The sequence below is a fragment of the Xyrauchen texanus genome, chromosome 18 (assembly GCF_025860055.1).
Source record: "Xyrauchen texanus isolate HMW12.3.18 chromosome 18, RBS_HiC_50CHRs, whole genome shotgun sequence".
Taxonomy (NCBI): Eukaryota; Metazoa; Chordata; class Actinopteri; order Cypriniformes; family Catostomidae; genus Xyrauchen; species Xyrauchen texanus.
The window spans coordinates 33,100,506-33,118,030 of record NC_068293.1 but is presented as its reverse complement, the minus strand read 5'-3'; the positions used below and the strand labels follow the sequence as shown (position 1 = coordinate 33,118,030).

At 40.5% G+C, this 17,525-nt stretch overlaps 1 protein-coding gene across 1 annotated transcript in view; it reads right to left on the bottom strand.

The window, feature by feature from the left end:
- LOC127658763 (low-density lipoprotein receptor-related protein 1B-like) overlaps positions 1-17,525 on the bottom strand; it is a 471,292-nt gene that overhangs the window by 251,866 nt on the left and 201,901 nt on the right. The window contains exon 2 of the mRNA XM_052148252.1: positions 7,263-7,400. Within this exon, the coding sequence (XP_052004212.1) occupies positions 7,263-7,400 (138 nt within the window). The remainder of the gene's footprint in view (positions 1-7,262; positions 7,401-17,525) is intronic.

Genomic DNA, 17,525 nt, shown 5'->3' with positions numbered 1-17,525 from the left:
TGCTTATGTTCACTTTATGGTTTGTGTACACTTGTGCTCGATGAACATCAAATTCTGTTATGCATGTCTCAAAACACTTGGTCATGGAGACAGAGGATGAATTCAATCAGGCAGTTATAAAAAGCAGTCACTCTGAACATATTTATAGCAGAGGATGCCAGATAAACCATCTTCCCTAGCATAGAATGGGGAAGAATGTGCGAACATGGAGGGGAATTGAAAGCAAGCAGGCTCACCACAATGGCCCCAGCATTCTTATGGGGGACAACGTGTAGTGCTTATGTTCACTGTGTGTTTAGTGTACACTTTTGCTTGATTAACATCGAATTTATATTAAGCATGCCCTGACACCCGTGGTCATGGAGGCAGAGAAAAAACTCAAGCTGAAAATATTAAATGCTTGTTCGCCAGTGTAAATTACGGGGAGTCTGAGCTAAAATGATCTTTTGAAAAAAATAAATCAGGTTACATATAATGGGGAACAATATGTAGTACCCAGATAGTGTGAAACACCCTCGTGAATAAAAGCATCGCATTGACCACCCGAATGAGGGAAATTCCAAACAGAGCTGATATTAGCTCAAAGTATTCCTTAATGTTACACGCTTGGTTGGACTGCAAAACCATCACGTGCAGATCGAACAGCTGACTGAATATAGCGACGTCCATGCCACCACTGAAAAATTTAGCAAAGATAGCATTGTGCATCTATTGTCTCACCAGAACACCCGTGTGGTCCATTCCAGCCCCCTCATTCTGCGGCCAGGCTCACCGGTCCATGCATGATCCCCTCTGCCACTAGCAATATGCTTTGAATGGGGAGGGTAGAGAGAGAACGGCCGAAGCTGCTCCTCCATTGCCTTATTCATGTGCATTCTCCCAGAACGATACAAAAAAATACAATGGGGACAAAGGGGCCAATTTGTTTCCTTACCTTCAACGACAAATTCAAATTCATACATATTTTTTTTTTAATAGCGATGGCTCAAGATGCATTTGGTAACTCTATCACACGCTTGTTCATCAGAAAATGGCCGCCGAGCTAGGCCTCAGAGCATGTTCAATGAGACTCGCGCTTTTACTAAAGTGACAGACATGAGGAAGAATCTGATTTCTGATCAGACTCCAATCTTCTCAGACACAAGCCAAAAAAAATAAAAAATGTCCCCACACATGGAGCTCCAATCTGGAGGCAGAGAAACTGGAACAAGTGTGGATAAAGCTTCGTAGTGAGAAACTGTGAGCCTCGAACAGCGCCGCTGTCACCATCAGATCCTTGTAATGTTAAAAAAAAAAAAACATAAAAATTGCTAAAATTTATGTCGTATAAAACATTGTGATTCACTTCTTAAATTCCATCCTGTTTTGCCACTCAAAAGAGAGAATATTGATGATCCTCACTTCAACGTGAGTCATAGGTACAACACAGGCCAGACAAGATTGTGCAATGAAGAACAGAAAGTCTCGAAAGTGACTCGACGGCGCCAAAGTGGTCACGTAAGCGCCACCAGCCAATACATTTGCATGATTGTTAATTTCTTTTAAAACAAAGTTTTTGTTTAATAACATTATTGATAGAGGTGTCTTCACAGGGCATACTGTAATGTACATCAACACATATAATGAATATAATTATACTGTACACAAGTATCTCTAAATTTGTATAAATAAAAATAAATAATTCATCAACAACAACAACAACACAAAACTTTTATTTGAATGCCAGCATTGAGTGTTTATGTGTTTGCAGACAGACAAACAGATAGATCGGTCTGGAGATCGGTGCTGACTTTGGTGGACACAGTTTAAAAAGCTCTAGGAGCTGGACAGTCAGAAGTTTTCAATAAAAGGGATTAGGGGAATTTTTTATTTTCCGAGATAGGAAAACCTTGAGTCTGATCAGTTAAATAAAAAGCAGCCTATTGAGGCACAAGCTATTCAGATGTCTAGTCTGGTGGATGTCTATGTGATTTTGTGGATTATTGATTGTCCACTATGGGAATACCGTAAATCCGATCAGTTGTAAATGATACAGCTACAGGCTGAAGGACTGAAGACTTGAAAGCTCTAGAAGGTGTTACAGTTTAAAGATGTAGTTTTGGGTTAGGCATTTTCAAAACAAACCAACAAATAAACAACAACAATTCACTCAAGTAAATAAAACATGCCAAAAATAATCATGGACCACAAGAACCTCTTGTAACATAACCCAGCTGGCTCAAGGTGAAATTTGAGTGAATTATTTATCATTATTGAATTTGACTAGCAGCATTTTACACAATTTTGTCCTGCTTTAAGCATAAGGGAAGCATCTCAATGGATCAAATGGTGGTAAATAGCATTGAAACTGTACAATTCAAGCAGGCAGTTTTAATGTATAACAACATATGAAGAAATATTCATGGTTTATTCTTCTACTTTCTGTAATTATGTTAATTGGTATGAAATTGCTTTTGAAAAATGGAATCATGAGGTGCTTTTTACCGACTGACTGAACAACAACCGACACAATGCAAGCATGTAACTTGCACAATTCATTTAATTACCTAGAGGAGATGATTTGTAAATGAATTTCAGCATAAAGTAAACAAAAATAAAAAGTCTTTCTTTCTAACCTAACCTGCTTGAAATCATTTGCAAGTAAATAAAAATAATATATATAAAGAATTGACCTAGTGATTGTCATTCAAAATAATACTTTTTTTTTTTTTTTTTTTTTTTACAAGACATTGCTTTTATTAACGTTTTCAACAATTTCATCAAAAGATAGTTTACTGTGCTGTTGCAGTAGCCATACAGTTTAGATAGAGCAATCAAAAACAACGAATTATTATTATTATTATTATTATTTTAAGATTTTTACATATATTTCTATACCACTTTGAATAAGTTCCTTTTAATGATGACACAAATAAATAATTGGAACAGAGCTTTTAATCAATTCCTAGAAACAAACATATACGTATCCAGCACTTGCTAATTTGAATGCAGTTTTTGCTATTGAATTTTAAATTAGAGACACTATTAAAAATATCTGTCCTAATGCTATCATACTCACAAGTTAGGAGACAAGAAAGGGTTGTGAAATAACTCTTTAGGAAACTTACTGGAAAAATAAAAGCGTTCCGATATTCACAATGTTGCATTATTTTAAGGTGCCAGGAAAATCATTGGCATTAAATAAAGCTATTACTATAGTACTAATAATAAAACAACAACAATTATGTGAGGTTAAGATAAATAATATGCACAGTATACTGCATTTGCATCTTTGATAAACAAACGAGAAAGTCTTTTTTACAGGTCCCTTCGAATACTAAACACATATAACCACACATTATGCTTTAACCATACACTTTTTGCTAAAAATATATTTTCATACCACAGCTTGTGAAGAACTTATGACAATTTCACCAAAGAGCTTTTCTATGGTCCTAAATTCAAATATACCCTCTTCTCCTCTCCACCTGTCAATCATCAGTGCTGGTTGAGAGGAGCAAGACTTTGCACAGAGAAAAAGGATTCAGCCAGGTGGTGAAAAAAAAACAAGATTTTCATGCCATCTCTGAAAATATCCTCTCTGCTGAAGGACAATCATTAAAATAAAGCATTGCAGAAATCTGTGGAGGTGAAATAGAATTCAGCCTTTGTCTTCCATATGGGCACGCTTTTGGGTAATGCCCTCTTGGGATTCATTATGTATATTCATTATGAGAAGCGTAGGGAAAGTTTCAGCTGAGACCCATCTGCTATGCGCCAACTTCTCTGCGGTGACCTCATTTCCTCTTGTCTACAGGTGTATGGGTGGAAACACATGCGAATGTCCTGATCCGAACTCCTCAGAGGCCAGCGCTTACTCATGTAATTAGCCCCTTTGATGAAGTATGCTGTGTTGCTTAATTCAGCACATGGTTATATCACCTACACAAACACTAGCCTTTAAAACCACACACGTCTGCCTGAGTCCAGAGGTTGCATTTCAGCCTGTCTGTAAATCTTCATGTCTCATATATCACTGCTAATACCTGAATGTGGTTTTATAGCTCATATAATTTTCCAGACACACAAGCTGAAAAAACATCAATTTAAAGGTGAAGTGTGTCATTTTTTCCAATGTAAATATATGTTCTCCTATCCCAGTTAATGTGCATAGACAACTATAATTAAGACATACATACAGCAGGTTGACTTTCCAAACAGAAAATAATAAACAATGTGGCTCTGTCAGTTTTTTATTTTTTTATAATTTTTATTTATTTTTGAGTGCTGTGACATATCTAATTTTGGCTCAACCAATGGTGTTAGTTTGGGGCAGGATTACTTTTTGACTGAAAAATGGTAGACAATTGGCAGGGCAGAATGTGTTGTAGAGTAAACTCTTTGGAAACAATTATATTGCCCCATGTCAGTTCATGCAGCGTACATCCTGTCAACATCCCTGGAAGTGGGAAGTTATTTCCAGTGATAAAGCTCCTATCTTGTCACACAAATCTGAAATCAGTTGTGTATTCAATTCAATATTTAAAATCAGCGATAAAATCTGAAAACAGGTTTTTAATCTGGTCCAGCTAATGAGCGAGTATATACAAATAAAGGTAAAAAACAAGTGTCTCCAAGTCTGTCTCCCTCATGTTCTTCAAGGACTCTTATTTTTAAGTTTTCCTCCGGATTACATCTCCCAGAATACTTTGCCCTCATCACTTCCATATGCTCCTCATCATCCTCACCTGTATTCCATTCCCTCATTTAGCTCCTTGTGTATATATATATACCCTCTAGTTTTGATCATTCAGTTGTCAGTCCTTGAAGTGTGACGTTGTGTAATGTTAGCCTGTTTAGCGTTATCATTTGTTGTTAAAGGATTTAAAGTATATTCTCATGCGTCTCCTCTCTTCCACTCCACGTACCCAACGTTACAACAAGGGCAAACAACTAAACAGGCAATGCCTCTATCAAAACTTGAGTGTGTTGGAAATTACACACTCCACTCTTAAAGACTGTATTTTACTATGAAAAAAAAAACTGTAAGAAGTTTGAAAGCAGAAAAATTATCGGTATGAATGAAGTGAATTAAATGGTAGCGCAGCAGTCTGCACACTGTGGAAGAGAAGAGCGCAAAAAGGATTTTATGCCTGTGGCACTCATTGCTTAATTAGCTGCATCTAAAAACAAACAAATGGAGGAGGACAATGAACGTAATGTCTCTTAATGCTTCCCAACACCCAAAGATTATTTTCTGTGATGCATCACTTTAGGATCCAAGCACCTCCTCCTTTGTCTCCAAAACCCCAATACTGTATTAACTTTTCTCTGCCCAATGAGCTAGATCAATCTTTTTCCTTGTACTGAATTGGTACTTCTGTTTGAGAAAGGTGTTTTGAGGCTACTTCTGTAACGTTCCTTCAGGGCAGATAAGTTAAGTTTGAAAGAAGACAAGGAATGAGATGAAAATTTTCATTTTTACATACCACTGTAGATAATGTCTCCTTTACCTTCAAGATACTGCAGTGATTATTCAGTTTTACAACAGAATGAATTTCAAGATGTTGGTCACACCAGAAACAAAACATTAATCTGTGGGTAAATAAATATTATTATGAAGGAAATATTGTTTGGAGTATGTTGGATCTACAGTAGAGTGGGGTCCAAAAGTCTGAGAATTTAGCAAAATCAATTTACAGTAATACTAAATTACATTATTTATAACATTACATTACATAATTTGTAATGATAAATTATATGATCGGCATAACAATTTGAGTGAATTGTTTACTTGAATTCAGTATTTTTGTATTATCAACAGTATACAACTTTTATCATTTATTAGCATTAAGCATGTCATTATTTTGTTTTAATGACAACACAACACACAAGGATAATCTGATTATCCATGTTCTCCGAGCTTTGATTTGAGGATCTTGTGTGATTCAATGAAAGCAATGAAATCTAACCTTTTGTACAAAGGAGTTCACCCAAAAATGTAAATTATCTCATCATTTACTCACCCTCACGCCATCCCAGATGCGTGACTAAAATAATATTTCAGCTCTGTATCTGTAAACAGATCAGTCTTTTTTATTAAAAATCTACACATTCACTTTCACATTCAGGCACCTAATGGTTGAGGCTGGTCAAAGGTGGAGATTAATAGTAACAAAACACACAAAGATCTGTTTCTCACCCATACCTATCATAACTCTTCAGAAGACTGATGGATTAAACACTGGAGTCATATGAATTACTTTTATGCTGCCTTTATGTTCTTTTTGGACCTTCTAAGTTCTGGTCATCATTCACTTGCATTGTGAGGACCAACCGAGCTGAAATATACTTCTTAAAATTTTAATGTGTGTTCTGCAGAGGAAAGAAAGTAATACACATCTGGGATTGCATGGGGGTGAGTAAATGATAAAAAAGATTTTATATTTGGATGAACTATCCCTTTAACATGATCAATGGGCTTACTTTTGATTAATGACCAAGAAATAGAGCAGGATCTTAAATAGTTCACATATTAATAAGTTTAAATAATTATATTTTTTAAATAATAATTATAATAATGATAATAATCCCAGATTTTCAATGCACTCTCAGACTTTTGTTCCCCTACTGTTCATTCAAGCCAAACAACATTTACATAATTCACGTCTTATTTTTCATGCCTATGCGGTTATGTGGCACATTAATACGACAGATTTATTTATTTTTTCCTCCACCCATTTCTCTGTTACCGTCTGGCGTAAACTACATAACACTTTGTTGTTCCAACCCTGGAGGAAAACTGTGTAATCCACCTGGCATAATAACATTGTGTGGTTCATATGGGTCACTGGCTTGTTTTCAGCCAGGCTTTTGATCAAAGGGCAGGATCAGCCAATTCTGGTACTGGCCAGGTGGGTGCCATACTTTACCAGTTCACCAAAGGTCAAACTCTTGGCCAGCCTGAATTGCACACCCTCTACTAATGGGCAAACACCCAATGACAACTGCTGTGCTGGTATTGTCATATCACAGAGTCCAGGTGGCTCCACCTGTTTGTTATTGTGGCCTGGATGATTGCGAACAAGAGTAGACTGTGTCCAACATCAGACCTGCTGCGTTATTCACCTGTTCTCCTTCCATTTAAAGCAACCTTGCCAATTTATGTAAAGATATACAGCATTAGGCTGTCAATATGGGTAGTATGTTTATGTTCAAACAGTGAGCTTATTAATATTGACAGATCAACAGCTAAAAAACATGCACAACCAATATTAACCCACCTCTACAGTGGACTCCTTCATCAAAACCGTCCTCACAGTCTTTCGCCCCATTACAGAGCTTGTTGAAGTGAATGCACTTTCTCGTCCCAGTGCACTGTATGTGATTGAGGGGACACCTGACAATCACCTCTTGTGCACCTAAAGAACAGAAGAGAATGGGGGATTACATCAAGGCCATTATATGCTTTTGCAAAATGACACGAGACAAAGAAACAAAACATTTGTTTTTCTTGTTATTCGGAGGAAGATTCCCCATAAAAGTGTAAACATAGGGGCTCCGTCATAGAGATAAAAAAACTGTTTGAGCATCCCTACTAGTCTGACATATCAACAATGGTGTTACAAATAATGCTTTTTGAGACTGGATTATCAGTTTGTTTGACTGATGACCATGGGTGGAAAGTAACAAATTACTTGAATTGTACTTTTTTCTACTTTTTTTTTTAAGTAAAGGAAGGAAGAAGAAAGTTAAACACTAAATCTGTTTATAAACTAAAACGCACTGTGCGCAGCAAGACGGAAGCCCGCAGGGCACAGCAGCTTGCGTAAACTGCCGCCGGTGTCCTCTCTTCTCTAACTTCTTCAAGACCTTCTGCCCTGTCACTATACAATAACTGAAACACTGTGATTTTCTGCATATTTCATTTTATTCTAGAAAGGATCTATTCATTCAGGTTCGAGGGAACTGTCTGAACACATTTAACCACTGATCAAACTTCAATTATTTTTAAGGTAGGCAGTGTTTTAACTGTGTCAAATATTAACACAATGTAGTTTGGAATACATGTGGGGATATCTTGTTTACTTGCTATTCGCATTAGATATTCGTATTTTGCATCTATCACTGAGCGAATTTAAAAATAACTAATGTAATGTGCATCATTGTCCTAGTGTAATTTTAAACAGGAGTGTAAATATTTGATCACGCTAGAGATTTGCAGTAAATCTGTTTAACTTCAGTGGACAGACCCTGTTGTATATCCAGAAACTGACATCTGCTTTGATCAAATTGCGTTGTTGTTTAAACATCCGCAGTGAACCTGCTGCTTAAATATAGATTAATCTTGCTCCGAACGAGTTGAACGTGTAAGCGCCACTCCATAAAACAAATAAGTTAGTTGTCTGTAACTTTAATAGCTCTTTAAAGAACTAGAGTGATAATACCACATTGCAAACTGCTAAGTATGTTACTTTATTTGTGCATTAAGATTCACCTTGAATACAATGAGATCGCGAGCGCCATGTTGAGCTAGGAGCTGGACGTGACGGCTGTGATTTGTGCATTGTGGAATGCGCTGACATTCATATAAATCGATTTATCTGTGTTTTCTTTAGTGCTAGAGAAAGATCATAAATCACCAGTGTTGGTTGCTATGATGACGAAAGTTCACAGGAAGTCCTAAAGAGACACTTCCAGGACAACTAACCGTGCATGCGCAACTTGTCGATGCCATATAATCAACACAGCGTCACTAAGCTAATAGCATTACACAGCTAAGCTAATAGCATAGCACAGCACAGCTAAACTAACAAGTTAGCGGTCTTTCATTGAAAGCCTATAACAACCCTAGCACCAAAAGCTAGCAGTTAGCATCCAGCGGCCTGATACAGTTGAATACAGATTGTGTTTGAACAAACGTTAAGCAATTTAACCCTTTAACTTCTTAAACTTTAAACACATTTTTTTCTCTTATGCATTTTATTCGATTGCCCCCACTATCCATTATCTCATAACACAAATTACTCTCTTAGACTTACTGTCTCTCAATGAGCAATTTAATAATTTATGTTTTCAGCATCAATTAAATCTTTCAGACTTATTATTATCATCAAGTAGTGTACGTTTACAGAAAACTTACATCTGCCTCTCATTCTTATTTATTTTCTACCACCCATTTGTTTCCAGTTTATTTTTAATTATTTATTGTCTGTTTATTTTAATTCACTTGTGTGTTGGACACTGAGCTGATAATGTTCTGTGTGCAGCGCCCCCACTCTAGACATAATAGACTCAATCTCCTGGCCATACAGAATAAGATTTCCCCATTGTGGAATTTTTAAAGTGACAAAATCCCTCCAATAAAATTCTGTTACACAATCACGATCAACAAGCACCAACCCTCAATAAGGATCTCTGTTATTGCTATTAAGCATAATGACAGAATAATTATTGGTGGATTTTGTTCCTTTAGCATTTGTTTATCTTTCATTTAGTCTCCCTCTAACTCTCCCTGCTGTTTACAGTCTAGAGACAAAGCCTATGGAACCACAGATAATTCTAGTTAAAATATTTGTCATCAATAACAGACATCTTGAAATGTCAAACCATTAACCAAATTTTGTGTGTTCTCCCTAGTTTTAATCTCACGCAACAACTTTCTTTCCAATTATCAACGCGATCCAAATTCCGGCATTCAAACGCAGCCACGTCCAGAAATAAATTGCAGAGAGTAGCACACGGTAACCGTCACCGCCCCCCGACCGTGCCTTTGAGGCATCTGTGGTAAGCAGTTCAACTGTACAGCATAAACTGGTGTAGCGTATTTAGGGGTTTCAATGAAAGTTCGCTAAAAGTTTAGTTTGGCGGTGTGGTGTTATGCTATTAGCTTAGCTGTACTGTGTTTAAAATATGGTGTCGGCAGGTTGCGTATGCACGGAAGGTTGCCCCGGAAGAGTCTCTTCAGGACTTCCCATGAACTTTCGTCGCCATAGCAACCAACATCAATGATTTGTGATCTGGGTCAATACTAATGAAAACTGTTTCATCGATGCATATGAACGCGTTCCACAATGCACAAATAAACAGTAATCAGTTAAAGTGCCCAGATTCTCACACCAAAATATGTAGCAAATTTGGTATGATAAATGTACACTGTACGGGTTAAAGTGTTGTGTACGTTACCATTGTTTGTTAGGTAAACAGTATGTGTGAGCTAGGAATTAAATTAAACAGTCTTATTTCTACATTACTATGTAAGGAAATTTATAATGGAATCAGTTATATTGACAACCGTTATAATTTAGATATATGACAAATAACTAGATTATTTGTCTGTATAAATTCTCCACCACATCTCATTGCATCAGCTCAGAATTTCTATTGTAGGGAATTAGCTTTAATAAGAGAATTATGATTTATTCTCTTATAATAGCTTTGAAGCTAAATCTTTTAGAAACAGGGATGAGATTATTCATCAAAATATAACACAGTCAAAAATATTGTTAAAGGGAAACATGAATAATCAATCATAACTCTTTATAATTGATTATGAACATTTGGATCAGTTAATAGAATCAACTTGAGGTAGCTGAATTAATATTACAATCAATTTATCTGTTCGTCCAGTGAATACTCAGTATTGAAAGGATACTTTTCGTGGCCACACAAAAATAACTCTTTCTAAGCCTGTAGCTGTAGAGATAGAGATCGGATCATTAAACTGACGTTGATTTACAACCAGACAAGAATCAACTCGCAAGAATGTACACAAATGTTTATTTAACTAAAATATGAACACATAACTAATCTAAACAAAAACATGCACACGAAACACTCATACATGGGAAAGGGAAAAGTGAAAATAAAATGTGAACCGGAACAGAATAGGGGAAATGCAGTCATGACAAGAGTCATTTTGACACTTCAATTCTTTCCAGTGGACCGTGAAGTCAGTCTTCAGCCACATGTTGGCACACTGTAATTATAGACAGTTTGTCTATAATTTAATGAAGAAAGGTCTGTTGTTCTGGGCTTTGTGTCCATTTCCTATGGGGGAAAGGAGTGAATCATGCTTTCTGCATTCTTAGCGGATAACGATCAGTGGGGGATCAGACATAAATGGAGCCTGCGTGGGCCTCTGCTTGCTACAGTCTTGAGACGTATATTGCCTTATTCATTAAATAATGAATAAATGTGTGTCTGACTGGTCCAGATGCTACACTGGTATATGGTGTCAATCCTAACAGGTTGAAAATGAAACATTGAATTACATTTCACTAGTTGTTCACATTCTCTGAAAACAACACTTAGCTGTTACTACCCTTCATTTGTGTCCCCACACATTGAATCTATCATCTAGCTGTAACACTACACCTAGGCCCTTAACCCTGTGCATATCTGTGTCAGCTCTCTCTCCCTAGTCTTCCACTAAAGTGTGCCAACATGTGGCTGAAGATTAACTTCACGGCCCACTGGAAAGACATGAAGGTGATGTTTGATTTGAAAAAGATGAACTCTCGAAACAAGGCTTTGGAATGCCATCTGGAAATGTACAGAACTGAAACTGAAACCCTGACCCAGCAACTTGACCTCGCCAACGTTGAGCTTGACATGGTCAGAGATGAACTGAAACACTCTTATGAGTTAAGGCAACAGTTTAAGATGGACGGGCATCCCACAGCAGCACCCCAAGTCGACAAAGCAGCGTTCTACAAACACAAGCTTCCACAAGATGAGAGACACGAGGGCCAGCAGCACAAAACCTCAGCGGCCCTTTTCCAATAACTCCTCTCCAACAGTAATGAAAGGGTAAACATCCCAACAAACCCTGAAGAAGCACATGGAATGGATCTTAAGGACCTTGATAAACTGGCAAGGAACATTGTCAAGTTCACACCAAATCCTGCTGAGGGTCACAAGATCCATGCTTACCTGTGTGACATAGACTTCCACCTGAATATGAGGTCTCAGATGACTAAAAGAGACAATTTATGCCTACTATGGATAACATCCAGCCATGAGGTACAAAGGTTTCTTGATAGACAGTCAAACCACACAAAGTCTGACTACCAACATCTGAGAGAGACCCTGATTAAAGATTTTTCAGACTCACAGTCTGAGCAAGAACTGTTTATCACCCTGAACACCAAACAAGGATGGAAAGAAACCATTCAAGCCTACTACTGTAGACTACGGCAGGACTACTTCCATTCTTGGATTGAACCTGAGATGGAAGAAGAATTAGACTTCAAAACCATCTTCCTCTGAAACCTGCATCCCACGGTGAGCTATCATCTAGGAGTCACAGCCTGTACTGAGTGACTTAGCACACAAGGGTTATGTTAAACAAAGAATGGCCTTAAGAAAGGCCCACAAGGCATCGTCACTCTCAAGCCTTACCTCTCAAATCCAAGGGCTGCCATAAGAAGATTTGAGACATCAAAGCCCGGTTCTTCAGCATAGAGCAAAGTAAACTACGTGGCATTCAAGAGTGTGATCCCCACATTAGTGCCAGACCCATCTGGACATCCAACCACTGCGCGAAACCATGGAACAAACCATGTCCCTCGAGTAGTCCAAAAGAAAGGATGACATGCCCAGATGGACACTTAAAGGCAAACGACGATGAAAGCCATCTCAACACTGTGCAGACAGACACAGAACTGAGCCTGCTCACGAACCAGATGAGCCACCAGCAGAAAACTCACCAGAACTGCTGAAGCTACTCACAGCATACTTCAAGCAGAATCCACCCAAGACCGACAATAAAGACATTTCATACTCCTCCTGTCACACTCAATGACAGGAATACAGGTGCCAGGCACTGCAGTGACTGACACAGCATCGGCTTATTGACCGGAAATGCCTTTAGCCTCAAACACATAATAATTCAACAAGACAGAAACTCAGTCATACAACAGCTCATGACTGAACTGAATGATCTCTCGATTTCATGATAATTCACCTCAATCAAATGACCCTTTTCTGGTTTCTGAACCACTAAGGTAAAATTAACTGTGACTCTAAAACACGAACAATCATAAAAGAGTCAAATAGTACCAAAACATCCCAAGAATCCTCAATGCTAGAACTTACTGAATAATTAATTATTCTGCACAAGTGCTTTAGCTTTAATGGAGGTGTTGTCTTGTTGTTGTTTGTGTTTGTCTTCTTCTGTTTGTTTTCCAGTGATTGCAGATGTTTGCTTCCACTTCAAACCTCTGCAGGATATGTAGGATTATCCACGAACAAAGCCATCAAATGAACACAACATCACATTCCACAGATCAGAGAGATCCACCACCGAGTAATTAGAGAGTCATAAAAAGGAATCTTTGGCACCTAAATTGCTGAAGGAGACAGTCTATCCAATGCTTGTTTAATTTCAAACTAGGGTTTGTAATGACAGAGGTGACCAATAAAGAAGATCCTTCTTTATTCCACAAACTTAAACCCTCAGCATGACCTTCTGAACTTCCACACAGAGTTGAAGCAGGTTTTCTTTGAAAGGTTTCCTTGTGAGAACCTAATGAGATCCTTATCCCAGTCCCAGTACTTGTGATTTAACCCTATAAAATATACACCATACCTAGCCTTGCTAGATAATTCTGAAAATGACAGAATTATGTCATTATCCATTATCGTAAAATAAAACTAATGAATTAACAAGTATGATTTGTTACCAGGAATTTTCATGTTTTGTTACCTACACATATAATATTCATGAAAGAATGTCATATTTAGTATGCTTGCTTGTTTACGTAGAGAATGTTGATGACAACTAATGTCATGTCTCTTGTACTGTTTTCAAGATATAAAAGTTAATTTTTAAACATGCACTATTATTGAGTGGGAGTTTGTAAGAATCCTCCACAAAGGATCATAAATCAACTTTTCTGATTGGCTCACCTTTGGGGTGCAGCCAATTTCAGTTCAAAACTTTAATACCCGAGGAAGAATCTCCTCTTCTCTTGATCTTCCTCTTCTGCGGAACATCGCTCTTGCAAAGCTCTTTTTGTAAGGGCCTCTTGCATTTTCTAGACCCTCCATGCCATGTAGAGTCCAAGGAAATCTCAGGACACCAAAGTCCTGAGGATGCCTATCACTCTCTGCTCTATGGTTTACACACCCGATGGGAGTCACGTGTCCTCCTTGCAGAAGGCCTTGCTTTATACAGGCAATAACTATTCTGTGATCATAACAGAGTCCAAAACAGAAAGAACCAAAACAGAAAGAACCAAGCAACACAAAGAACGCAATGCAAGGAAACGCAACTAGACATAAGTACATCTCTAGACTTTTGCTCAAAGTGCTGGAGTATCAGTTAAACACTTTGGGTAATCATATTGCAAATCGATTTAGACTAAAATAAGGATAAATGGTTAAGGCATTGTCAACAGACTCTATAAAAAAGTAAATTTTCACTGTATTGATCATTCTGTCACTCACCAATCTGTTTCATGTTTTATGTGTAAGATTAGTTTATATTTAGAATAGCAAAAAGGTTTGAAAGACCGTGGTATATTCATCTCTGTTTTTAAAAGATTTAGCTGTACCTAAATATGTGTAATAATATTTTCAATAAGCCATGAGAATAATATTATGCCAATAAGTAAATTCATCATAATTCCCTTATTAAAGCTAATTCCTTACAACAGAAATTATGAGCGGATACTAGATGTTGTATTACGATTTTAATGGTGGAGAATTTTATTCAGAAAAATTATCTAGTTATTTGTCATTTATCTAATTTGTAATGATTGTCGAACATGACTAATTCCATTATAAATTTCCTTATGTGGGCACTTTAATCCGTACCATATACATTTATACAACATAATTTCCTACATATAATGGTGGAAATATTGCAGCACTTTAATCTGTACTGTGTACATCTAAGTCGACCAAATTTCCTACAGCAGAAATGCATAGAAAACTTTCATCTCTCTGTTACGTTCCCGTGTTGTCTGCCCCGTGTTTTCTGTTTCACATGTCACTTATCCCGTTCCATGTCACGTTTTCCTTGTTGTCCGCTCCGTGTTTCACTTGTCTTTGTCTGAAGAACTACAATTCCCACAATTCCCGGCCTCCCTCACTGCCTGCACTCATCATTGTTCTCACCCGTGTCTCGTTTAGTCTTCATTTTGTCTGTGTATTTAAACCCTATTGTTTTCCTTTTCCTTTGTCGTTCGTTGTATGGTTAAATGTCGTTCCCATGCACCTGTTTCCTGCCCCTTCGTTTACATTCTTCAGCTGTGTGTTCTTTTTGTGTTAGAGTTAGTTTTTTCCCTTCGTGGACTTTTCTTTGTGTTTATTGTTTGTTATCCATAATAAAGCCGCTTTTGGATCCTAACCACCCGTCTGCCTTCTCCTGCTTCCCACATCCTACATTACAGAACGAACGACCAAACAATGGATCCAGAGATTCAGCGAGCTAACTTCCGGCTGCTTTGCTTGAAACAAGGGGACCGACCGGTAGAAGACCACATCCGCGACTTCCTCGTTCTGGCGAGCGTCTCGGATTTCCCTGACTCTTCCCTTGTGGTCTTCTTCAGGGACAACCTGAATGACTGGCTAAAGGAGCGGTTGCCTCCGGCAACGCGCTACTGGAAGCTCCGTGACTTCTTGGAGGCAACTCTACTGGTCTGTGGCTCACCGTTCACCGTGTGCGTCGTTGAGGAAGACCCTACCTCTCCACTCACGTCTCTCGAGTCGTCCCTAGCGCTCCCTGTCACGCCAGCCCCTCCGGTCAGTGAGCAAACCTCCACGCCTGTCGCTGTCAACGAGCCATCATGGCCAACTTCGTCCGCTCGGAGGAGGAAGAGAAGGAGGGCTTCCACCTCCCAGCCAACGTCTGCCACGGTCTACGAGCCAGAGCCTATGCCTGCCCCGGTCTACGAGCCAGTGCCCACGCCTGCCCCGGTCTGCGAGCCAGAGCCCACGCCTGCCCCGGTCTGCGAGCCAGAGCCCACGCCTGCCCCGGTCTACGAGCCAGTGCCCACGCCTGCCTCGGTCTGTGAGCCAGAGCCCACGCCTGCCCCGGTCTGCGAGCCAGAGCCCACGCCTGCCCCGGTCTGCGAGCCTGAGCCCACGCCTGCCCCGGTCTGCGAGCCTGAGCCCACGCCTGCCCCGGTCTGCGAGCCTGAGCCCACGCCTGCCCGGTCAGCGAGCCTGAGCCCACGTCAGCGAGCCTGAGGCCACGCCAACCACGCACAGCGTTCCAGCGTCGCCAGTCTCATCCGTCCGGAGGAAGAGGAGAAGGGGAAATTCCTCTGCTCTCCAGCCTCCGCCTCCCGCAGCTCCGTCCCCAGAACCCCCCATGGCTCTGCCCTCAGTGTCCAGCGGACCCAAGCTAACGCATGCCATGGTTAACCAGCCAGTGCCAGAAGCCTCAAACGTCAGTGAGCCAGTGCCAGAAGCCTCAAACGTCAGAGAGCCAGCGCCTGTAGCCTCAACCGTCAGCGAGCCAGCGCCAGTAGCCTCGACTGTCCCTGAGCCAGCGCCTGTAGCCTCGACCGTCCCTGAGCCAGCGCCTGTTGCCTCGACCGTCCCTGAGCCAGCGCCTGTAGCCTCGACCGTCCCTGAGCCAGCACCTGTAGCCTCGACCGTCCCTGAGCCAGCGCCAGTAGCCATGACCGTCCAAGAGCCAGCGCCCCTCGAGCCTCCCAGGGCTCCGCCTCTCAAGTCTCCCGAGTCTTCTAGGGCTCCTCCTCCCGAGCCTTCCAGGGCTCCGCCTCTCAAGTCTCCCGAGTCTTCTAGGGCTCCTCCTCCCGAGCCTCCCAGGGCTCCGCCTCTCGAGCCTCCCAAGCCTTCCAGGGCTACGCCTCCCGAGCCTCCCAGGGCTCCGTCTCTCAAGTCTCTCAGGTCTCTCGAGTCTTACAGGGCTCCTCCTCCCGAGCCTCCCAGGGCTCCTCCTCTCGAGCCTCCTGAGCCTTCTAGGGCTCCGCCTCCCAAGCCTCCCAGGGCTCCGCCTCTCAAGTCCCTTGAGCCACCCAAGGCTCTGCCCCTTGAGCCACTCAAGGCTCTGCCTCCTAAGCCTCCCATGGCTCCGCCCCCTGAGCCTCCAGAGCTTTCCATGGTTCCGCCTCCCTCGGCTCCTCCTCCTAAGTCTCCCTCGGCTCAGCCTCCTGAGCCTCCCGAGCCTTCCTCGGCTCCGCCTTCCTCAGCTCCGCCTACAGAGCCTCCCTCAGCTCCGCCCCCTGAGCCTCCCACGGCTCCATCAACCACGGCTCCACCCCCGGAGCCTCCATCGGCCCTGCCTACAGAACCTTCTATGGTTCCGCCAACCACGACTCCACCTAATAAGCCTCCCTCGGCACCGCCTTCAGAGCCTTAAATTAATAATTAAATGAATTATTGACTCAAAATATTTCCCTCCGCTGCAGCTCTAACTCAAATATGGCTGCAATAAAGTCTGGTTATGTTTGACATCAATGGCATCAAATGGCAGTGCCATTGGATTCTCCTGTAGTATAACTTTAGAAAACTTGGAATATAGTGCATGAGTCGCATGTACTACTTTTGTGGAATTTGTCGTTTTCTTT